Consider the following 26,501-nt stretch of genomic DNA (forward strand, 5'->3'; position numbering starts at 1 on the left):
GAGACCATTGTGAAAGAGCAGATCTGAACGAGCACAAATAAATGCTGCTTCCTCTTCTTGTGGCTATGGTTACCAGGTGAAGGACAGAGGAAGAGCTTCAGTGTTCAGTTGAGAGCAGGAGCTCTCACTCCATGGGTTCACTGAACTGCTTTTATTAAATGCCATTTTTCATTATGATTCTGTCAGCTGAGTGTTTATTATTAACCAAGAAATTGCTAATAGGTTTCTGGTGAAAGTGAGAGGTTATAAATGTCATTACTGCTGTGCAGTGTGTGGCTTTTCTTGGCAGGCAGTATGTTTGGAAGTCCATTTGAGTGATTGTGTGTTTATATGAACCTTTCTGGACATGCTGTTCGGTCTGAATAATTCCTGCTCATTCGATCTCTATAAAAAGTATTGGCCTCAGCCTCACACACAAACCACCACTTGCCAGACAAAATTACATTTAACAATGGGAAGTTAAGTGAGGGAAAGTGTACATCCAGTTATTAGGGTGAACAGGACAGAGGGGTCTAGTATGACCCAGATTGTACATTATCCCTATTATGAGATGTCATCAATTTACAAAAGACTTGACTGCAGAATGCTGCAACGACCAGTCAAAATCAGGATTTTTCTGTACTAACCTCCAAGTCAGAATTAAAGGGATAGTTCACACAAATATGAAAGTTACCTTAAAGGGTTAGTTCACCCAAAAATGAAAATTAGCTTGTGTTTTACTCTCCCTCGAGGCATCCTGTGTATATGACTTTCTTCTTTCAGACGAATCCAGTCAGAGTTTTATTAAAAATTGTCCTGGCTATTCCGCGCTCTATCATTGCAGTCAGCGGGTGTTGCAGTTGAACAGTCCACAAGTCGTCAAATAAAGCGCGCGCATCCATAATAAGACGTGCCTCACATGGCTCTGAGGGGGTGAATAAAGGCCTCCTGTAGCGAATCCATGTGCTTTTGTAAGAAAAATATCCATATTTCAAACCTAATAAACACTTTTCTCTCACTTCCGGTATCTGTCATACGCGGAAGCCGTGCCGGCGGATGACGTAGCACGTCAGTGTTGCGTGATTAGTGATGAACGCGGAGAGAGAACAAAACAAAACGCCGGTTTTGAATGAATTAGAAGTACAAACCGAGGATTTGCAAAGAAAAATGTCAGAGGATTTCGATATAAACCAAGAGGAGACTGGTTTTCCTTTGCTAAAGTAAGGAAACTTTGCTTCCTTTGCTCCTATAAACAAACTCGCGAGACTAGCATACCTCAGAGGTGCGCGCGCTGCGCATACGTCATACGCCTTCCGCGTATGACAGATACCGGAAGTGAGAGAAAAGTGTTTATTACATTTGAAATATGGATATTTTTCTTACAAAAACACATGCATTCACTACAGGAGGCCTTTATTCACCCCCCGGAGCCGTGTGCGGCACGTTTTATTATGAATGCGCGCGCTTTATTTGACGACTTGTGGACTGTTCAACTGCAACACCCACTGACTGCAATGATAGAGAAAAGTCAGGACAATTTTTAATATAACTCTGACTGGATTCGTCTGAAAGAAGAAAGTCATATACACCTAGGATGCTTCGAGGGTAAGTAAAACACAGCCTAATTGACATTTTTGGGTGAACTAACCCTTTAATATTGTTCTAAACCTGTATGAGTTTCTGCTGAACTTAAAAGAAGATAATTGAAGAATGTTGCCAATGCCAACCAAACCATTTTGGTTACCATTGACATCTACTGTATGGACCAAAAAAGCAAACATCCTCTCTTATGTTCTGAAGAAAGTCATACACGTTAGGAATGACATGAGGGTGAATAAATAATGACAAAATTGTCCTTTAAATAATGATGTGAACTGGAAAACAGTTAATTGTTTTTTTTTTATGAATTATTTTCTTTTTTTCTGTTCTATTTTTCTGTTATTAATAATTTGGTTAATGTTTTGTTTTCTTAACAGTATTTATTTGGGATTTACATAAACATTTTTTGGTAACACTTTAGTATAGGGACCAATTCTCACTATTAACTAGCATGCATATTAATAACATATTGGTCATTTATTAGTACTTATAAAGCACACATTCTGCATGACCATATTCTACATCCCTAATCCTACCCAATACATAAAAGTAATAATACCTTACTAACTATTAATAAGCAGCAAATTATGAGTTTATTGAGGCAAAAGTCGTAGTTGAACTGGAACATAAAAGAAAGTGTGTCCCATTTTTCATATTTTGAAAGAATATGTATTAAACGCTTAAACCTTTCAAACAATCTTCTCCCCTAAAGAGTACAGGAATCTCCTGAGATACAAATATTTAAAATGTGTTTACAGCTAATTTGGCTGCTTACCAACATTGAGAAGATCTTTAATTTTCCACAGTCATTTATGACTATATTGGGCTACTGTATATAGATCTTATATAAAAGAGTAATGCCTTTTACTCTAGATATATATATTTTTAAATTTCACAGACATTATTCATATTCAATGTAATAGATTACAAGATACTAAACCAAGAATTTTTTTGTTTGTTTTGTTTTGTTTTAATTACAAATATAATTTATAGAGGCCAGAAGTGAAGCTGTTATTTTAATTGCTTTGAACGTACTTCATGACAATAAATCACAAAATTTTCTGATGTAAATACATTCTATTTTTAACCTGTGTAACACAATATTATGTGAAGAGTCCAAGGCGGTAATGACACTGTACAAACTAACCCTACCTTGACCTTTCATATCTGTCATAACATGTTCTTGGTGCATCTGCCCATCTGTCCATGACACTCAAAGCCCTCCATGACCTTTCTCACTCACGTCATAAACTTCAATGTTCAATCTGAGATTGAAAAGCATCCTCTGCTTAAAACTGCATGCTCATTTTGAAATTATGGTCTTGAAGTTATTCTGAGCAGTCAGTGTTGCAGCGGAGACCCTTCTTTAAAGTGACATGACATGTGGCCAAGTATGGTGACCCATACTAGGAATTAGTGCTCTGCATTTATCCCATTCTAAGTGCACACACACAGCAGTGAACACACACACAGCTGTGAACACACACCCGGAGCAGCCATTTATGCTGCGGCGCCCGGGGAGCAGTTGGGGGTTCGGTGCCTTGCTCAAGGGCACCTCAGTCGTGGTATTGAAGGTGTGAGAGAACACTGTACATTCACTCCCCCCACCTACAATCCCTGCCGATACGAGACTTGAACCCGCAACCATTGGGTTACGAGTTCGACTCTCTAACCATTAGGCCACGACTTCCCCAGGGCAAGAATGCATGGAACTCTTCTTTGCATTGTCTTTCCCTCCCGTGCGTAAAAATGACAGAGGGAATGAGAGCTGGGATGTTGATTGATTTAAAAAGATACAAAGTGTTATAATGTTCTTTCTCATTAGTCTTATTAATGCCACACTGATAGTGAAGAAACAAAAATAACAAGATAGTCTTTTATATGTACAGTATATGTATATGCATGTAAATGTGCATCCAAACTGAAGAGTTTGGGTGTCATTATTTAGCTCTGAAATGACAAATTTCAAAGAAGTGTCTGCCGCACTGTCTGGGCTTGGATTCGACCATATCACACAATTGGATCAATGTAGCTAATTTTACAAAAGATCACGTCCCCTCCCCCCTCTGAATGGAGATGTCAAAGGTTGCTGACCTCTTGCTTTCATGTGCATTGATTGTTTCTCGGGAGGTGGGCTGCTCCCCTCCAAAGCCCTTCACATCAGCTAATATATCTTTGTTTGGACCTGAAAGCTGTTTTCTTACATTTTGTCACCCTGTTTTTTTTCCACACGGCAGATTTTACTGTAGAAGATAAAGATGCACCAACAGAAAAATTAATTATGTGCAGCCTGGGACAGAAACGTTTTTACTGGATGTTATACTTTATTCTAAAAATGTAACTTTTAATAGTAAAACAACAACAACAATATATAGATACTAGACATATAATATGTCTATGACTTTTTATTCAACATTGAGTAATTTTTTTTGGGGGGGTCCATATGTTTTGGGAAAAGTATTTAGTAAAATCTCTATTTTCACCTTGTAATCACTATTTTTCCTGCATGTGTGACAAATTATTTATTTATTTATTTAAATAACACATATGCCGTGTAGTCTCAACTTAGAATTGGAAAGATTTTACATATATGTTTAACAGGATACTTGTTTGAAATTTCATCATGTTATATTCTAAAACTATAGTAAAATATATATATATATGGTGACGTTTTTGAGAACCTAATAAATGTTTGCGAACCTAATTTTGGACTGGATGTGTCACCAGATGCGTGGCTCTGATGTTGACTACCAGGCTGTGAATATGTGAACTTTATGCTCCAGCGTTTACGAAGACATCAGATTTTAGGCATGAACCCAGCCCCAGTTGTTTTAGTGACTGTGCTGTGTTTGTACAGTTTAAAGGGAAGGAAGAGCACAGAGGATTGTGTTGATGTGATAGGGTGCCGGGACATGGCACAGATGGATGTGTGTCTCCTTGTCCTGTCCTGGTTATCCTGGGTGCTGACGAGCAGGACGGCCCTTATCTGCAGCAGATGGGTCCTGGACCTCCTCCTCCTCCTCTCCTTCAAAAGGCTGATGTTTTCAGCACACACAGCTTATCTGCACTGTCCTCCAGTCATTTGTTAGGAAACATGTCTGGAAACAAATCCAAGGGTTTGCCAGCAGCTCGGCTTGAAGGAAGACATGTCACGATGAAGGACGAGGAGGCTGTGTGTCAGCGCTGTGCCACATAGCTGCACTTCTTCAACACTTCATTAGCAACACTGAGCTCAGCATTTGAGCCAGGAGCATTTAGATAAATCATAAAATATGCACTTGTCTTACAAAGACGAGCATCTCTGTTGCTAAAGCTCATTTCAGTTAGTGCAGTGGTTCTCAATTCTTTTGACTCCGAAGCCCCTCATTGTCCAAAACAATATCTGAAAGGCCCCATGGTCTTCACCAGTTGATCCTGATTTACTGGATAACGATTTCTTTTTATATATATATTTTTTATGCACTATTTCTACCTGAGTTTGGCACAAGAAAAAAATGTAGGCTATATTCAATATAAAAATGCCTGTGGAGTTATAAGGTTATATGGTCACACTTTGGGCACTTTGCTGCTTATTAATAGTTAGTAAGGTAGTAGTTAAGTTTATGTATGGGGTGGATTAAGGGATCTAATATGCTCATGCAGAATAAGGCATCATTATGCACTTTATGAGTACTAATAAACAGCCAGTATATTAGTAATATGCATGCTAATAGTTAATTAGTCCTTAAATGTATTCGTTTACATGACTTTTCCAAGTCTAGTTACCACACATTGTAAAAGTGCTTATGGAGTTGTAAAGTTTTATTAATTTTACATGACCTTTCCATTTCTTGAAATCACACTTTGTGTATGGGTCAATGACCAAAAAGGGGTTTTCAAGCATCAACACAATAAAAGTTTAATAGAGCTTTTATTTTGTTCCCGTACATTAGAATGTGTCCTGGTTAATTTTATTTATTAATTGATTTAAAATAATGACTAACATACAGTTTTACCCTGATTTACAGAAGACACCCACTAAAATGTTGTTCAGTGTAACAATAGATTATATACCACAAAAAAATCCTGTCAGGCATATTTAGAACCAGAATCATTAGAGGACGTTAAAAGACTCTATTTAAAAGACTCTTTACATAACTCATTAAGAGACTCTAAAACTAATTAATTGTCATTTTAAATCTTTGCCAATTTTTTCTCTGCCATGATCCTTCAAACCACTAGGTTTTACCCATTTGTCAGCAATACGGTTTTAATCATTTCAAATTTAATCAAATTTAATATGTTCACATTTTCTTTTATATATTCTAACATATATTAATATATACATTTTAAGAACAGGTCAGAATATATGTTTCATTTTTACATAAATATATCTATTACGCTGAATGCCAATGTAACATTAGCCTATTTCACCAATATTTTGACATTTTATTGTCACAAACGTTATTTGAAACATAAAAGTAGACAGTTTACTTGCATTTAATATGCTTTCTGTGTATATAAAATCCCTTTTGTAAACTGAATTTAATGCGAACACCAAAATATATTTGTATACATATTTGTTATATGAGTTATATGTTAAATTACCCATATATGAGTTATAAAGCTTTATTAATTTTATGTGACTTTTCCAGGTCTATAAATCACATTTTTATATTAGTTTTATATTAAAAGTGTATTTGTTATAAAAATACCCATGGAGTTGCATGGTTTTATTAACTGACATGACTTTTCCAGGTCTAGAAATCACACTTTCTATATTTGTTAAGTTTTATTTTTCGTGATCTATGGCTCTCTGTCTGAGAACCACTGACCTGACAGTTAAATTGAAAAACCATTAAAAAAAAAAAATCCCATTGACTAACATTAAAGGAGGTACCTGAAGCATATCTAGAGATCAGGATATCATAGGCATTTTGAGGGTGAGCTCTTTTGACGTCATCATGTTAGTAACCACCTTGCAACCAGCTAGCATTGTGCATTATTATTCAGTCTGCTTAATAACCCTCATGGCTGTGTGTTATGGTAGTTGAGGTCGTTCTCTGGTTCATGCCAATATGTAATTCTTCTCTCACTGCATCCATAACCTGACTTGCCCTTTATCTTGGCTTGTCTGCTCAAGTACATACTGCTCACTTCAACTGAAAAATTGCAGGCAAGATTAATGGGATTTGCTTGTCTTAATAGAGTACAGAGTGTTTTTCACGAGCTGTACCTTTTGTGGAAACCCGCTGCTGACATGATTTAATGCTTTTTATGTTATTATTATTATTTTGCAGGACAGTTTAACTTGTTAGCATTTTTATGACTTAAAAAGCTCAAATTTACTATAATCCTAAACAGAGCTGAGCCACCTTGCACTCTACATTAATATACCTCCCGTTATCAAACACATGCACAGATACTCCATAGCTTTTTTTTGCATTCTTTGGAGGTACTGAATGAACCGGACAGACTTGGAAATGCTTCAGGAGATTACTTCACTAATGTGATAAACCTCATAAAAATCACGCTCTGTGACGGTTTCTCTTTCCACACGCTATTTTGTTTCAGCCTAGAGCTCTGTCCAAATGTTTTAGCATTCTTCGGACTCTTCTGCGTTCTGCATGAAGCCGGTTAAGCCCAAGGTCACCAATAGCGGCTCCGGGGAGATGGGGTGAGGGGTGGGGAGCAGGCTGGCCAAAGTCACAGTGACCACGACCCAGTGCTGGACTCCACAATCTAGCTGAGAGAAAAAGAGAAAAGAGCGCTGGCTCTGAGTCGTCCTCTGATCTCAGAAGAATACCGTCCCTGCTGCTTGCATAAATGGAATCTGGATGAAACGGAGATCAGTCTTACCAATGAGTTCAGTCCCGCTGCTTTCCTTAGACTCCCACAAACAGTAAACACAGATGATCTTCTCTTTCAAATCCCTTTGTACTGGAGGAATTTATTGCATTTTATTATATAATTTATCCTTTTGTATTAGCTACTAAACAAAATTATGATTACTGTTAGAAATGTGTACCTATGTTTTACAGGTGTGCACATAAGGTCACTACTTGAGGCTAGGGGTGGATAATTGTATTATTTGTTTATAGTTAATGCAACCATACTTATTACTGTAATAGTTTTCATTAGTCAGAATTGCTATATGACAAGTATTTTGTCTAGTGCCCTTATCAATGTTTCAACATGACTTTATGAAAGGTTAACTACTAAAGCTGAATGAAATAGCATAGTTTCCTTCATGGCTGCATATTTGGCATATTTCGTTCTGTAACCGTACATGTTCCACAGATCTGTGTACTATGCTACTGTTTTTAATAGAGTTAAGACCTTGTCTTACCAAATATGGTGTCCTGTCAGCAATAACGTGCCTGTGCTGTCTATGGGCTTTTATGATTATTGTCAGTTTAAGTGGCAATGTTGCAGTGTTGCCAGATATTGCTATGGTAATGAACGAAAACATGCCCCCAGAAAAAAATTATTTCGAAATATGTTTAAATCTTTTATTTTGGAAATAATATAAGCCTATTGCTAGCCCTAAACTCCAAATTTTCACTCCAAGGCCACTGAACAATTTAGGCAAACTGTCTAAATTGAACTCATAGGAGTTTTAAAGTGACAATTAGTCATTCAGAGACAATCAAATTTTATTTCGAATATAAAAACTGCACAACGGTCTGGACCTCGGTGACCTTATAGCTGATTATTATAGCTCTCTGTATGAAGCATACAGACTTTATTCAAGTCACGGAGAGACAAACATTTTGCTGAAAAATGCACAATACATTCTTACAACCACTCAAAAACACTGTAGCTACCACATACATTACAACGCCTTGACAAACACCCAGAAAACTGCGACAAGTTCTATTAAGTGTGATTCGGTGAGGGCTACCTTTATTGATGGATTTGTGATTTTTATGCATTTATACTATTTTTATCTCTAAGAGTTGAATACAGTAAATACAAATCCACTGGACTCTTGGAGCTGCTCCTGTGTTTTGGCTGGACCTCATCTGACCTCAGGAAGCATCCAGATTCGTGGCCCTGCTGCTCATGATAAGAGAAAGGGCAAATATTTACCCGTGAGGAACATATGCTATGGTCTTGATGGCCGCTTCTCCTCAGATAAACTCTCTGTATGCCACATTAGAAAACTTCTTTATACCTGCTACTGCCAAATAGGCTAGTTGGGTTTTATTGCATATTTGAGATATAATGGTGTGCGGCGCATGCAGTCGGGCAAGCATTTGATTTCTTTAGCTGCTCTTTCACATTTCAATGGTCTTTAAAAGAGTAGTTCACCCAAAAAATGATAATTCTGTAATTTACTCACCCTCATGTCGTTCCAAGATATTTGGAGAAATGTCTCAGTGTTTCTTTGTTTTGTCTTCATTTTAAGTCGGTGATAACCAAAACTGTTTGGTTACATTCTCCAACTTTTTTCTAAATATCTTATTTCATGTTCCATAGTAGACCATACAGGTTTGGAATGACATGAGGTTGAGTTGAGGAGAAATCCAAACCCATGAGACTTTGGTTAATCTTTGAAACACAAATTAAGATATTTGTAATGAAACGTGAGAGAGTTCCCATCACTGAAAATCCATTTACTCAACACTTTGACTCTGTAATAAAGATATTATAAGCATAATCCAAACGAATCGAGCAGTTTAATTCAAGTGTCCGATGAAATACGGCCACTTTACAGGATTAATAGATTTACTTTAGGCTTTCATTCATATGTAAACATTGATCAACGCTCATACACAGAGCATCAAATATGGTCAATGGCTGCTTGTACAAGGTTGCTTGACACCAGTGTTCAGTAAATTAAATTAAAAAGGCATTAAAGTAAAGGGAAGTTTTTAAACATTTCTTATGATGTTTCTTATGAGCTTACGTATTACACCTAACAATAATTTAGTGTTTTGTCTGAAACCCTGGTGTAACATGTCTTTATGATCGATTACAGTAACTCGAATCACATCACAAAGCACATCTAGAGTAGCCTTTTCAGGTCTGATTTGAGAGCGGTCTGGCTGTTCCCAGCACAGCTGATTAAGGGAGTGGGTTTGTGTCTGTGTGTCAGCACTGGACAATAGATTGAACCTGCCTTTGTTACATCGCAACAACAAAAAAGAAGCAAAAGGATTTAAATTGTCAACCCTATCACCGTGGGCAACTCCCTCGGCTATATCAGCATGACACTACTGTTACCCACACACACACACACACACACACACACACACAGCAGACCCGATGCAGCAGAGGCTGCCTGGGGTCAGGAAGAGGAGCATGATGGATACAGTTGAGCGCTCCACAAGGAAGTGGGGAGGGGGCGAGGACAGGGGTCTTTCCTGAGAACATTAAAGACCCTCATTGTTCATTTGTCACTCACTCATTCTAGGTGGCTTTGTGACACTGAAGAGGGGAAAGCGCTATTTCTTTGCTCCAACTTACAGACGCTTTTATTTGAATTTATTACAGGTTGATCTGCTCAGTCATACAATCATTTGGTCTTTTTTGGTGGGAATCCACTATATACAGTGAGTAACTAGTCATGTAAGCGCCCATAACTCTCAATACTGATGTCATTATCAGTTGTTTTGTGCTGGGTTCACATCATGTCAGAAATATTGTGACTATTCTGAGATGTTGATCTGAGATTTTAATTAATTGGAAATTGTTTATTTTTGTGGCATTGATTAAAATCATGCATCCATGTATTGTTGATGACAGCAAAATACTTCATTTCGGTCATACAATTCATATTCAAAAGCAAAGAATGTTTTAACGAAATTGCACATCAAACAGAAATGTATAATTTAGGCTGCTGTCTTTTTCACTGTTGTCACAGAGGACTAATGAAGAGATATTAGAACTTTAATAAAATGTATCATTTGAAAGCATCCAAAGATTCAAAAGTTAGAAAATTGAAATTATGTTTGACTGATGTAAGCAGTTTTTACTCATTGGAAACTGGAGACGCTATTCAAATTAGATACATTCCTAAAATGTTTCAGAACTATATCATTTCAAAATGTATATTTTATTGTCCATGCTAATTTTCCATAGTTTTACATTCAGATTACTTCAGCTGACATCTAATGGTTACTTAAAGTTCATCATTTAATAACAATCTCAATAAAAATTATTTGACCATATTATGAAAATAATTATCATCTTATATATTTCGTTCAGATTGTTAATTTTGGTGCATCTCTAACAGAAAATAAACGTATTTCAGTACTACCAACATTGCATGAATTGAGCATTAACATGTGGTACCAACACTTTGGCTTTGAGGAAAAGGTGTAAAACTTTGGTTGACCTTTTCCAATTAACCAGATGTGCAAGATCAGTCAAGGATTAACTCAAGCAGCGCTGGAAAATGGTTTTCCCACTTTTCCATTGTTGAAATCTGTACTAAAACTGATGAAATAGCCTTGTATTGCCATATATATTGTTTGTAAGTATCTTTTTTGAAACTATCACAAACATTAAATGACAATATAAGACTTCAATCGCATCTGGTTGAACAACATGGTGAACTGTGGTGTCCTGACCAGCGCTGCCATTCCTTGCCTGAATAATGATGGATGAAGCGTCAACGCAGGAGGAATTGTGTCAGGAAGCACATCTGACCTCTCTTTGGCCCTTGTCACCTGATAACGCTTGTCTGTTTTGATAATATGTGCTTCATGTGACACAGGGCTATTAAACAAGACCCCTTTTTGCACTGTAACAAAAATGTCTACCTATAAAGGCTATTTAATCCTGAGAACAAGAGCAGGACAAACAAACCATTAGGAACCAAGAGTGAATGTGTGAGCTTACCAAATGTTAAAGCCAAAATGCAGTAAGGAGCATTTGTACTGAAACATAAACACTTAAATTTGTCTATTTCCAAATGTCAGCCAGTGCGCATAACAGCAACCGCTTAAAAAATCATAGAGGAAAAAAGAAATGCATTTAACCCATTAGTTGAACTATTATTGTCCCTAGTGAATAACAGCTGTGGTTTGTGTTGTAAAATGCAGGGTTGGGTTCATCGGCAGGTCTCCGGTTTATTGGCCAGAGCAGCCTTGCTGTGCTTCACCCAGATTGAGCTCTTTGTTTGTTGTCATGGTATCAGGACACTTGATTTTCCCATGGACACCATAGATTTTGGAATAAAGCTTAGGTCTCACTGTTTTATTGTTGAGAATCCCCTCCCTATAAAGGAAAACTAGTCATGTTGGTGCACATGAGTCCCGATATTGGTGCCATCATTGGTGCATCATTGGTTAGCAATAGCATGTGGCACCGACACTTTGGCTTTGAGGTGTAAAATTGTAGTTGACCTTTTTCCAATTAGCCAGATGTGCACAAAAGATTCACACGCAAGAATTTATACTTGTTCAGATCAATTTGAAGCCACCTCAGATATTTTGACTTCAATGCTTCTCCATTTCTCCAGTGAATCTCCAATTATGATTGATCATTTAATTTTATGCCAATAACCGATACATGGCAGATGTTAAAATTCTAAAAAAAAATAAAAAAAAATGTGTCAAAATAAGTTAAAATAAAACTCTAAAAGCAAAAATCGATCATTGTTAAATGCTACGAGTTCATTTAGGCATGACAACATTATAATGTACAGTATGAAAATAGATAGTCATTTTGAGATTTGCTAAAGATTACATTAGTGGTATTAAATTATTAGTGTTTTTAAAGATGAACTTTAAGTGGACGTTACATGATGGCAAAGATAATCTAAATAAATATAAAATTATAGAAATGAGTATGTGCTATTAAAAATCAATACTGGCCGAAAAAAAAATCTAATATTAGCTAACAACTGATATATCGTGAATTCCTGCTTTTCCCAAGTTTTCTTGCTTGCATTCTTGAATTGCACTAATAGGAGGTTTTCCAAAGGGTCTTTGGTAATTACTGATGTAAAGCATTTGTCTGCGTGCAGGATTTAGTTGAAGGTTAAATTAAAGCCATTCACTCCGCCTGAATGTACGGCAAGGTCAACACTCTAATCAGGGCTTCGGTCACACAAAGGCCGGTTTTTGACTCTAATAAATGAGCCCAGCACTCCCACGATCCCAGCCCGCTGCAGTCTGCTGACCGTATCTCGGGGTTGCCCTCTTGCCCCTCTCATTTTCCAGTCACTTTTATAACTGGACAGTAAACTTCCAGTGGCTTAATGATGATGACTTCTTCATCGGCCCAAATACTCCTTTTGTTGATCCTCCCAGGCCTCCACCCCCTTAAACCCTGGCTAACCTTGGCCCACCACTACCCCCGTCCACTGCTGGACTAATCCTCTTCCCAGGCTGTCACCTCCAACCCCACCCAAGCCAATCTCTAGCTGACCAGTCAGGGTTTTCTCTCTCTCTGCCAATTTCAGCTTTGGCTTTCAGCTTGTTGTGTTGCCTCCCCCCAAGCCTCCCTTCCCCCTTTGGTTCGTGTGGCCAAGTGGAAGAAGTTATCTCCACGGCCCTGGCTCATATTGGCCTCACTGGAAAAGCCCCGATTTGCACTTCAGGACCCCAGCAGGAAGTCTGTGAGAGGCCTTTAATAGGCAAATGAGTGCAGGGCTTAGGGAACAACAACCTGCCAGTGGTGTGACAAGCGGCGTGAGACCCCACGCCTCACGCCCGGAATAGCCCTTATGTGGTCAGGGAGGCCGAACGTGCCGGGGCAGCATTGGCTTTCACGTGACGCCGGCATTGTCAGGCTGTTGTAATTGGCCTGTGTTAGGGTAGATTTGTTTTTTCTGACACTGAGTAGATAGCTCCTGAAGACCTCGATGAGCTGTGGCAGTTGCCACCTCGATCTCTCCCTCCTACCCAGCTGATGCTCATTTGTCACTGCGTTAAAATCACGTTCTGCTCTCACCTCATCTATGTGATTCTTAGTTGTTTTTTTACAACCATGAGATGACGAGGATTTCATCACACTTCTACAAACCCACACTCGATAAGGCAATCAAGCAGTTCTTATAAAGAAGACAAAGCCACTCTTTTAAAATCTTAGAGCACTCAATAATTGTTCACTGGTTTCCCCCAGCCTGGGCTTTAGTGTGCCCAAATTTAGATTGAGTCGTTCCATTTATGTGGCATTGGATTTGGATTAAGTGTTTTTCAGCAAGAAGCCGAGAACAAGAGTCACACTTCTAAAACTTGCATTCTGAACTGAAAAATCTGCTCTGGTTTATCCCAAAATGCTTTTGTTGGTTCAAATTTAGATTAAGTTGCACCATTTGGATTAAATTTGATCTGGAATGTGCGTTTCTCCAGAAAGAAGCTGAGAATTAGAGTCATACTTCTCAAAGCTTGCATTTTACGTTTATTATTTATACTTTGGTTTTCCTAAGAATTTGTTGGAACAGATTTAGATTAAATTGCCTATATTTGGATTAAGTTTGTCGCTTTGGATTTGGATTGAGGTGTTCTCAGAATAAAAGACAGGAAAAAGAGTCACACTTATAAAATGTACATTCTGAATTCAGAACTTCTGCTCTGGTTTGCCCCATATTGTTTTATTGTCCAAATTTATATGAAATATTCCCACTTGGATTATGTTTTCCCTGTTGAATCTGGATTGTGCATTTCTCCAGAAAGATGATGAGAACTAGAGTCACAGTTTGCCCTAAACTGTGATTTTGTTGGCCCAAATTTGGATTAAGTAGCCCCACTTGTATTATTTTTATTCCCATTGGATTTGTATTGCGTGTTTCTCCAGAAAGAAGCCAGGAGCTAGAGTCACACTTTTCAAAGCTTGCATAACTGCATTCATTATTTCTGCATTAGTTTTCCTACATGTTTGCTTGCCAAAATTCAGTTTAAATTGCCTATATGTGGATTAAAAACCAGGATTAAGAGTCACACTTCTGAAATAAACATTCTGAACTCAAAACTCCTGCTATGGTTTTCCCCAAACTGTTTTATTGGCCCAAACTTAGATTAAGTAGCCCCACTTGGATTATATTTTCCCTATTGGATCTGGATTGTGCATTTCTCCAGAAAGAAGCGAGAACTAGAGTCACACTTCCCACAGCTTGCATTCTGAAATCATTACTCTGCTTTGGTTTTCCTAAGCGTTAGTTGGTCCAGATTCCGATTGAGATTTGGATTAAGTTTGTCCCATTGGATTGAGGGGTTCTCAGAATGAAAGTCAGGAACACTTCAAAAATGTACATCCTGAACCCAAAACTACTCTGGTTTTGCCCCAAACTGTGATTTTGTTGGCCCAAATTTGGACTAAGTAGTCCTACTTGTATTATTTTTATTCCTGTTGGATCTGGATTGTGCATTTCTCCAGAAAGAAGTGAGAACTAGAGTCACACTTCCCACAGCTTGCATTCTGCATTCATTATTCCGCTTTGGTTTTCCTAAGCATTAGTTGGTCCAGATTCAGATTAAGTATTTTGATTAAGTTTGTCCCCTTGGATTTGAATTGAGGGGTTCTCAGAATGAAAGTCAGGAACGATTCTGAACCCAAAACTGCCCCAAGCTGTGATTTTGTTGGCCCAAATTTGGATCAAGTAGTCCCACTTGTATATTTTTTATTCTTGTTAGATCTGGATTGCATTTCTTCGTAAAGAAGCCGAGAATAAGTTACATTACTAAAAACTTGAATTCTGAACTCAATAACTCTGCTGTGGTTGACCTCAAACTGGGCTTTTGTTGGTCCAAATATTCACCAAGTTGTATTGGTCTCACTGGATCTAAACAATGATGCTGTCTTTCTGGAATGAGGCAGTTTTGCTGTACCTCGAGAGAATGGAGCACTTCTCAAAAGGAAGTAGAGAACAAGACAAAGCAGAACTCCAAAAGATGTTGAAAGAGCCGCCACCACATGACTCATCTATTCTCAGGTGGCAGTGGAAAAGGTACTTCCCATTGTCAGTGCCCAGGGCTGGAGACTCAAAGCAGCGTTGAAGGATGGGCGAAAGGAGGGACAGCTCACTCACTGACTCTTTTGTTTTACCCACAAGCTCAATTGAGCAAAGGAAACCTCTGCTTTGCTCTCTTTCTCCTTTTCCAGTGACCCATTAAGGTCTGATAGTGTTAAAGCCTGAGACTTGAATCGTCACTTCGGTTACCCGGAAAATTGAACTTGTGCTGCATTTTCATATACATTTTTTTTTTACAATCTTGACAAAGAGTCTGGCAAACAGTACAGCAAAGGTAAGTTTCTGATAAAATATCCAGCATTTGTTGATCACAAGTCCTTACACATTCAGGGACATTGAATGGTCCAAATGGTTTCTGAAGGAGAAACCTTGCAATTAAAATAAACAATGTTTAGACAAAGCCCCCAGATTAGCTGGAATGACAGCATTAATGACTCTGGGAGGCTAATAAAGCCCTCTGAGGGCGGGAGGTCATTGTTTAAAGCTGACTCCCATACTGATTTAGCACCTATCTACTAATTCTTATTAGGGTGAGAAGGAGTATATGGCTCGATTTAGACCAACTGTTTAGAAAGCAGAATAAATTACTGATTTGCTGTACAACCTGATCAAAATTATTTCCTTACTCTTCAATATACAAAATGCCATTAATGCCATTTTTACTGGGTTATTCCATTTTTTGGTTTATCTCACCAAGTGCTTGCCTCTAATGCATCATTTTGTTGACATGGCTGTTTTGTTGTTTGCTTGACAAATTCTTTGTGTCTTTAACTTTGACAAATGCTTTTCACTGTTGCGGTTCTCAGCACACTCTTTGAACCATTGCGTCAAGTCACCTTTTTGTTCCATGGACAAGGCTGTTATCAATTATTAACAAATCCTACTACTTGCTGCAGACAAAACAGGATCTCGGGTGTGTTGATTAAATCTACTGTGTATATTTACCCTCTAAAGTCATCTGATAGGGTTGGGCTGATAAAACTTGAGGGAACACTTTATGCCATAATAGAGTTAGATTATTGTTATTGGATCCATAATGAGTTGTGGTGAATAGTAACAGTTCACAAATGGACCAGCACTGGTTCATTTAAATACCGTAAGGCCCTGAAACGAAAGGGTCAACCGAGTCACAATATTTTGTCATTATCTTGCGAGATAAGAAGAGAAATGGAGTCATAGAGAGAGCCTGGAGCACCAGGGTAACCCCATCCTCCCATATTTGCGTTCAAATCTCTTTCACTTCCTCTGAGCCACTTCTCTGTGGCACGCTGTAGGAAATGATCAATCCGGTAAAGTGCAAAACATCAATCTCCTATCAATTTATTTAGACCAGATGAGTCCCCGCCACTCGGCTATTTACAATGGGCCTGAATTCTCAGTTAATCGTCAACCTCCGGCGAGGGGAGGGATGTGAGTTCAAGCAAGGCTGATGGAACAAAATGCGGACTGACCCCACATTCTTTAGCAAGTGTCCCTAGTTTGCCATTGGTGTGCCCTATCAGTAGAATGGCCCCAATAAAACGGGGAGCGGCAGAAGGGGAGGAAAACGATCCTTCGCCTTACGTCGTACCCCCATCTGCGAGCGTGGCACTTAGCGGTCTCCAGTGTCATGTTAAGAGAGGGGCATCTGCGCATCGTGCGTGGCGAACGCAGCACGCGTGTAGCGCGCGGAGGTGCCTCGCCTCTATTGTGCCGTGCTCGGCGGTATGGCCCTCTCCACAACAGCATCTGTCACCTTAGGGGGTCAGCAAGGGCCAAGATGAATGAGTCCCGAGAGAATGCCCCTCTCACCCCACAGAGCAAATGGCCAAGAAGCGGGAGGGGGCAAGAGGAATGGGGGGAGGGCCTGCTGTTTGTGTATGTGAGTGTTGGAGGGTTTGTGTATCCAGAGCCACTGAGTACAGGACAGAGAAGGTGGCTCCACTGGAGTTCCTGAAATCAGGCTTTTCCGCTGCGACTCTGGACTATCATGACCAGGGAGCTGCTGGCTCGAAACAGGGACGAGGAATACTGTCACAGCCTTGACGCTGCTTTTGGATATTCAAAGGATGTTTGCTATGGAAATAGCCTGTTTTAGTGATCTGCTTTAAGGTCTTCAGTGGGATTTGAGGCACACTCCACACCCCGGCTGCTTATGAAAGGTACAGAAGCGTCATGTTAGTTTCTTTGACACTCACCGGCTCCTGCTAAATTGGTGTGAATGGACATGGCTCTTAGCGCCCCATTTATTTAAAGATTTATGCATTGGCTAATCTCTGTCCCATCCCCCTGCATGAAGTTTTGCTCTTTTAACTCTCTTACCTTTAGTTAATGTCTCTGAATGTAAAAGGAAACTAAGTGTGAATTGGTCAGTGATAAGTGCTGAGTCAAAATTTAAGTAGTGTAGTGTTACTTTTTATGTAAATATAGGCAGGGAGTGTTGAAATCATGCAGTTACGTGTTGCTTGTTTTTAGTCTAAATGTTTGTACCTTACAAATGGGCTGTTTTTATCAATTTCACCAGACCTTTTGTTTTTTGTGAAACTAAAGTAGAATTTGTTCATTGAAATTGCACTGAAAGCAAGTTGTCCTCTCCCATTGTCATCAGCTTAATGTAATTATGCAGATAAGGAATGAAACAAAAGAGGGAGTGGATTGAGAGAAAGACAGAAAGGCCTTTAGTGGTTCAGTGCAGTGTGTGACTGTAACCACATTTTATTTGGCCTTTTATCGCACTCTGAAAATGTCCATAAAATTGCAAAGGCATAAACATATTTATCATGTTGTTCATTTTTGATATGAAAATGTTTTTGTCCTTGTTGTTGTTAATTAAATAACTTTTTATATGGACATATTCAAATCTACTTCACAAAGTTAGGTCAAGAAACTAATGCATCAAACTGCATGTGGCACCAAAATAGTGATTGAAATCAATTGAGTCAATTGGACAACATTAATGTAACATTGTTAATCTGAGACAAAACAAACGTTACCAGCAAAGCAAACAAACTTTTGTAGCTGTGCCTAATTATGTCTGTGGGTTGGTTTGTTTTGGCTACTTAAAGTGTTGTGTTTCCCTTCTTGGCTATTCCACAATCTCCTAGATTATATTTGTAGAGTTTTTGGTTTCTTTAGTTGGGATTGGACATCCTTGAACACACCATTTGAGTCAAACCAAGTCCTCGGTTGTCGGTAAACTCGTTTCGATCAGGGAAAGAGACATGTAGCCTATGTTCATTGCTTTCAGTGTTATATTGAAACGTCAGTGATTGATTTTTGTTTTTAGAATTCAGCTACTTTCATTCTCTTCAATTTCTTCTTATAAAAAGGACTTGGTGCATTTTTTTAGATGTTCCATGACAACTTTATGTGTTGTATGCGATGTAGATAATCAGTCAGATATAGAAAGCAAATTGAAAGCCTGTATGGAAGCAGTAAGAGGTGACTAGAGCTGAAACAGCTCTTGGCCTAAAGGCAGGGCTCTCTGCAGGCATGTCCACATTAGCATTTAACACCCCTTATGTGTCATTAGCAGTCAAACTGGACCCTGAGAGCCCTGAAGGCAGGACAGAACTATGCTCAGGTGCTGCTACCTCACTTTTCCTCTGTTTACCACAGTATCAAGACGAGTGATTTGATGAAACTTGACCCAACAGGCTTCCAAGTGCTGCTTGCAAAACAGGGTGTGCTACTTGTTTTTTGAGTTATTCAATGGTGGGATCAATTGACATGGGCCATGTGTCACACCAGCAATTTTCCATGTCAGTCTTCAGAGACTTGTTGGGTTTTTTTTTTATCTGAAGAAAAAAAAAAGGATTTCCATTGTCGAATCGAAGCTTTTTCAATGGATCTGATGAAGACACTTGCCCCTTTGGGCTGCAGTTGGTCTCAATTATGTCCGCTTTTCTGGGTAATCACTCACAAATCTCACAATGTTCAAAGAAATGCTGATATATAATGCTATATTTATTGTTGCTGCAGTATTTATTGTGAAACTAATCATAGTACCACCTGGTGGGGATCAATATATCTGCTTAAATCTAAACAAATCCATTTTATCACCTAGACTTTAAAAACTACTAATACAAATGACCCGTAAGGTCATTCATTTTCTGATTTTCAAAGTATGTAGGTCATATAATCTTTGCAAATTTGGGATACTTTTGATTGAAGTATTTACTGACTGATTGATGGCTTTATTGCATTTCACCCTTGTTTTAACCAGGCAAAAAGCACAAAACCTGTCCCATCAGTCTTTGTGTAATCCTGGAAGTAGGAGACATGGAGTTCCTTTCCCCTGTGCGTTCCACAAACATTCCCTTGAGGTCATAGTGTCTTATAACTCATCCCTCAGCGTTATCAGTTAACAGCTACATATGTTGAGGATCACTGCAATCTGTTCAGCTTTACAAACAACTGTCTGATCTGAGATAACGCATGGATACATACTCACCACATATGCATCTTACTGATTTATTCCACAATAAATTCTCCATTCAGTGTTTTTAAATCAAAATAAGCCCATTGCCAATCTCTAATTCTGCAATAGTTGGATTTAATTGCACAGTTCAAGCGACTCAGAGATGATTCCCAATGTGTTGCTCCAACAAGTTATGTACCATATGATATTTTACATGGTATTTATACTGTCAATGAAGTTCTGACTGTTTGCCTTTTGTTTGTAGGTGCAGGAATACTGCGCTTTAACTTTGATATACCATGGAGAAGAGGTGATCCTGTCCTTCTGCAGCTAAAGAAATATTATCAAAGGTATAGTGGTACAATGGCGAATATTTTGCACATTGCATGTTTGTTGCAGCCGTATTATTGCATAGAAGTAGTTAATTGTCAAATATGAGATCTGTCTTTGAGGGTTTTTTTTCAATGAACTTAATGTGGCATACTCATTTGTCATCATTTGCTGTCTTGATTCTCATCTAGTTTAGTAGAAACCAATACTGAGCTTTTGTAGTTTCACAAGGCAAACAAAAAGGTAAAGAGAGGAAAGGAAATGCAATCAGAAGTGCAAATTAAAGCGTCAGTGCAGAGCAGATGGCCTAACAGATGAGGTGGTTATACTTGACATGTAGCTCAGCGGTATACATTTTCTTCATATCAGTATTTAATACATGACTCTGTGGAGTACCTGATTTTTATTGATCAATTGTGCCTTTCTGCAGTCAATTGTTTCAGGGAATTAGCTTTGTTGTTATTGCTAAATTCACCCCTCAAAAGTGATATAAGGCCCCTCAGATTAATGTCAGGGTTTTGATCATCCCATCAGGGTTTATTTTGCAATAATGACCAACTGACTGTACATTATCTCTTACTTTTCTATAGTAACATTTTTTATAGTCAAGGATTGCTGAACAAAAACAGCTCAAGGAGTCTACATAAAAGTCATAAAAATGGTGGTTTTGCTGGCTCACGTGACATTTTTTGGAATATGGTTGATCAGGTCTCTCTTCTCACTTGATTTCTTTCGTCCTACTGTTTTAAATCAGGCATTGTAACTTTCTTTGTACAGTATAGCTGTTCTCGTGCTCTGAAACATATGCCTGGACTGTTTGTGCTAGTAATTCAGCAGAAACGATTTCAAGGGCTATTCTACGAAAGACTAAAAATAGCCTCGTTCGGAGTGGAATTAAAATCGCATTCATGCAGTCCATCAGAACATTACATTAATGTCTCCTTCCCTCTCAGTTTCAAAATAGATGAACCCTTGAAAACCCTTCAAAACTGAGCTAATCATGATGTGTGTGTGTGTGGTATTTATGCAGGGAATATTTAAACAAAATGAATGTGAGAAAATTGTACGTTTTGTTTCAGATCATGGGGAATTCATACGCGGGACAGCTGAAATCTGCCCGCTTTGAGGAAGCTCTTCACAACTCCATAGAGGCCTCATTAAGATCGAGCGGCGGTGACCCACAGCCCGTATTCACACAGCTGTATCTCGAGCCTGATCAGTATCCTAGCAACCTGGAAGGTAATCATTCGCCTTTAAAGGAATTGATTTTGATTTGTTCTTAATAATACATTACATTTGAAGGAAAAACATATGGTAGTGATTTTCTAAAACTTGGTCAAAGAAACTCTATTGCATCCATCAAAACGCTTCATATATGGCTCAGTCTATCTATAATTTAGGGTACATTTCATGTCCATTGATGAAAATTGTTTTTTCCAACAGTTTTCTTCAGACAAAATCATATTTTATCCAGTATAAAGAGAATACATACTATAATCTCACATATGTTTTGTTCACCCTGTTTTCCAGTTTGCTTGAAATTGCCTTTATGTCCCTTAAATTCGTTTTTGCAATGTCCGCTTTTTCGAATAGAGTTCAAAATAATGACATTGATTAACCAGCTGTCTTTGATTGCTTGCTAATTGTTTAAGAACACTTGTTTGAACAATTGATGCGTATCCAGAAGAAGGCTTTGAAGCCGAAAAGCATAGATCTACCTTTTTAACAATTTTAATGATTAAGCACAGTCAATTAAAGGCCTTTTTTTGTTACTACGAGTGCCTTGGAGTAATTTATCTTTTAAGAAATATTTCATTTTACTCATGTCCACAAAAATTGTCAACTATGTTACTAACCAAACTACGGAGCCCCGCACATGGCATGCAGGAAAAAAATAGTAGGCTAAATCATGTGCACGATTTACTATTTCGTTCCCTCGATTTTTTTAATTGTCCGCACAATTTATAAATCGAGAGAACAAATTAGTAAATTGTGTGCATGATTTAGCAAATCGAGGGAACGAAATAGTAATCGTGTGCACGATTGATTTATTTTTTCTTGCATGTCATGTACCAAACACCCCTGAAAACTAAAAAATGTTTTATCACAAAACCATGTGATCAGCGTCATGTGATGTAATTTACTTCCTCGGCTGACATTTTGAACACGTTATGGTAAATTTTTTGTGTATTTGATCTCAAATGACCTATTTCCAAAGAGTATGTTAATTGCCCATCAACATTGTTGGGTACATTGTAATGGTTTGCAATATGGTTATGATTTTAATTTTAATTTATATTACAATGTGAGGTGAACATTATCAGGAAAATAACATTTGATTTGTCAGATCAGGCCTGCCTTTGAAATTATGAGTCAAAATGATTAAACTATCAACAGTTTGTCCGTAACAATTGACAAACTCACCAGCGAGAAAAAACATATTTTCTTTGTAATATCAAAATGGTCTTTAATCATAAAGCTTGGCAGCTAGCAGATAAAATATATCAACTGAAAGTAATAGTTGTTTATTGGGGAAGCATATTGTTTTTACACTTTTCTTCTTGATGTGAAATGTACCCTAACGTATAGATTGACTCATATGCATGTGTAAGTGTGCATGTATAGCAATAGCACACCTGTCTCTGGTTCTGCCCTACAGATATTAAGCCCAAAATGGACCTGAGCATGAAGTCCGACCTGTCCAGCCATGTGCTGGTGAACTGCCAGTCGTCCAATTCCATTGATGATATGGATGACGAGGACGATTCAGACACCAGCAGCCCACCGCTGCCGTACCTTCAGGGCCCCCCTCCTGACGGCTGCTGCACTGTTGACGGTAGGGAAATTAATAGACGATTTACAGCATATATTCCAGATTCTGAAGTCATATGAAAGCATGGTGTTACAAAAAGAGCCATTTTTAAGTGCCAAGTCAGTGTCGAAGTGAAACATATGGTAATGACATTGTAAAACTATTGAAAAACCAGATCAGGCCTGCCTTTGAAATTATGAGTCAAAATGATTAAACTATCAACAGTTTGTCCGTAACAGTTGACAAACTCACCAGCGAGAAAAAACATATTTTCTTTGTAATATCAAAATGGTCTTTAATCATAAAGCTTGGCAGCTAGCAGATAAAATATATCAACTGAAAGTAATAGTTGTTTATTGGGGAAGCATATTGTTTTTACACTTTTCTTCTTGATGTGAAATCTACCCTAACGTATAGATTGACTCATATGTATGTGTAAGTGTGCATGTATAGCAATAGCACACCTGTCTCTGGTTCGTGGTTGGGAAATGTCACGCCCCTTACCATAGCCGCCGCCTGCTGCGAGCTTCAGTGTAAATATTGCGTCAAAATCAAATCAATTTTACATTAAATACAGTAAAAAAAAAAAAGCTAAAAATGTAATCAATTTAAATGTCTGTTTAATTGCAAATAAAATAGACTTGCATTTGTGTTCTTTTTTTTATTTATAAATTCATAGCTGATACAAAACAGTACTGTTTAAATTGTGAAAATAGGTCTTGAAGTGATCTTACTCTTATTCCAGACCTGTACCAATGAGGGAAAAAATGCAATGTTCCCGATATATTCTGCATCCTTCCCATCCATGGATTATACATAACATTGTTACTGAATCTGTTTGATTTGAAAGAGACAGATGGTTCACTTGACTTTACCTGTGCATTTTTTTTATTTGTTTCATTTTCAGAATGTAAGACAAGGCCATTCTCGGGCAGTGCTTCTTCATCCAAGCCTAGTTCCTCATCCTCACTAAGCAGCAAAGAAAATGGAGACACAAATGGCCACAGTCCATCTCCCTTCCACCTCTCAGGTGAGTGCATGTGTGGACCAGCAAATATTACAAGCCTTGTCACACAATATTCTATTTATCACCGTCCAGAGTTGTTTCTCATGTGAAAGCATGTCATTTTAAAGAATAAACTACATTTGAAAATATATATTTAAATAAAAAACAGTTGTCTTCAATTGTAAAAAAATATTTCACAGTATTACTGTATTTTTGTGATTAAATAAATGCAGCTTTGATGACTTTGAGACCCCATGCGTATAAATGGTTCTCCACACTGTTTTACTGACTTCCAAACTTATTTTTTGTTGTTCAGTTCCCACTGCCCTGCGAGTAAACAGTCTAACTAATGGTCTGAGTATGGACGGACGGTCCAGTCTACTGAGCCCGCCTCATACAAACCCACTGGCCACACCTACTCATGGCTATAGGGCCACAGAACCAGGAGACAGTCCAGGTAAGCATTAAACCAGCCAATCACTTAATCGTTAAAAGATCGCCATCTCGATTCAAACCCCCATGCAATCTAATTTCTAAATGATAACGATTCCCCGTGTCTATTAAACTTTTGACAAAGTCTTAAAACACTCAAATTGAGCATTCAAATCTGCGTTCGCGCTGTCGCTGAAACGGAGAGAGAGCAGTTAGCATGTTTAGGTAAAAAACAAACAGTCTTTTCAACTACACAGTATTAGTTCTGTCTTACAATCATTCATATTATCACAGAAATACTGGAATGAGAGTTTATAGTTCGGATATAAACATTGATGTCTATGGTTGCGATCAAAATAGATCAAATCCCCTTTTGAAAGTAACTGGTGCTTCAAATAACGTTTGTGTCGATTGCATGATTTCGCCACTAGGTGGCGACAGGTGACTGTTAAAAAATGTATCATTCATTCAAGAGATTCGTTCAAAAATGCTGATTCTTCCAGTTATGAAACAAGTGAAATATTTATAAATGAGTCACTGAATCATTCATTCAAACCACTTTTTCATAATTTGTGACCCTGGACCACAAAATCAGTCATAAGTTACACGGGTATATTTGTAGCAATAGCCAAATATTATACACTGTTTTGGTCAAAATTTTCGATTTTTCTTTTATGCTTTTAAAAATCATTAGAATATTATGTAAAGATCATGTTCCATGAAGATATTTTGTAAATTTCCTACCGTAAATATATCAAAACTTAATTTTTGATTAGTAATATGCATTGCTAAGAACTTCATTTGAACAACTTTAAAGATGATTTTCTCAATATTTAGATTTTTTTGCACCCTCAGATTCCAGATTTTCAAATAGTTGTATCTCGGCCAAATATTGTCCAATCCTAATAAACCATACATCAATGGAAAGCTTATTTATTATCTCTCAATTTAAAAAAAATTGACCCTTATGACTGGTTTTGTGGCCCAGGGTCACATTTTAATATAAAAATTGGTGTAGCCTATTAAATATATTATATTTTAAATACATATATATTCAAATGTTTAATAGTTTAAAAAAATAATTCATTCAAATCAATTAAACACTTTTAAACAGACTGTAGCAATTAATATTATGTCACACATAATTTTGTTTACTTTAGAATCGTGATCTCTATATGAGACAAAAAAAATTGTGATTCTCAATTTCCAGAATCGTGCCGCTCTACTGCCTGCTCATGCATCTCATTAGTGGTCAAGCTCATCAGATGTTTTTAAAAGGCATCATGAAATACACTGCATCTTGATGCTAACAAGCATCCATCCTGTGCTTTTTCTTGCAGCATCTTCTGCTATGTCATCCGGTCCGCCTAAAAAGCGTCACCGCAGCTGGCACCCCACGTCTCTCGTCCCCGTCCCCGTCCCCGTCCCGGCCACGGTCCCAGCCACGGTCCCGGTCACGGCCACGGCCGTCCCTGTGCCAGCCATCCGCCCGCTGACGTGCAGCTCTGGTGGGTCTGACTTCATCATCCTCAGCCTGATGTTTGTAAATGCTGCTGTCAGTCAGTTCATCAGGCTGTTTATGCATGGCCCTGAGTAGAAAACCTGAGTGGAAAATAATCATGAATTTGATTATTTCCTAATATGTGACCCTGGAGCACAAAACCAGTCTTAAGTCGTTGGGGTATATTTGTAGCCATAGCCAAAAATACATTGTATGGGTCAAAATTATTGGGATATTAAGTAAAGATCATGTTCCATGACGATATTTTCTAAATTTCCTACCGTAAATATATCAAAACTTAAAGGGTTAGTTCACCCAAAAATTTTAATTCTGTCATTAATTACTCACCCTCGTGTTGTTCGAAACCCGTAAGACCTTCGTTCATCTTCGGAACACAATTTAAGATATTTTTGATATTTTCAACTGTAAAGTTACAAAGATACGAGAATACTTTTTTGCGCAAAGAAAACAAAAATAACGACTTTATTCGTGTGGCAGTGCTAACCCAGATCCGGTGTAATGACGTCATCACGCCGG

At 38.1% G+C, this 26,501-nt stretch overlaps 1 protein-coding gene across 1 annotated transcript in view; it reads left to right on the top strand.

Moving 5' to 3' along the window:
• Positions 1-26,501, top strand: part of LOC107593831 (GREB1-like protein) — a 60,253-nt gene that overhangs the window by 5,430 nt on the left and 28,322 nt on the right. Inside the window, 6 exon segments of the mRNA XM_016283708.1 lie at positions 20,149-20,233; positions 21,293-21,452; positions 22,873-23,049; positions 23,933-24,093; positions 24,281-24,488; positions 25,804-25,971. Coding sequence (XP_016139194.1) covers positions 21,296-21,452; positions 22,873-23,049; positions 23,933-24,093; positions 24,281-24,488; positions 25,804-25,971 — 871 coding nt within the window. The 5' untranslated portion in view covers positions 20,149-20,233; positions 21,293-21,295.

The sequence above is a fragment of the Sinocyclocheilus grahami genome, unplaced genomic scaffold (genome assembly GCF_001515645.1).
Source record: "Sinocyclocheilus grahami isolate Dianchi unplaced genomic scaffold, SAMN03320097.WGS_v1.1 scaffold176.1, whole genome shotgun sequence".
Lineage (NCBI taxonomy): Eukaryota > Metazoa > Chordata > Actinopteri > Cypriniformes > Cyprinidae > Sinocyclocheilus > Sinocyclocheilus grahami.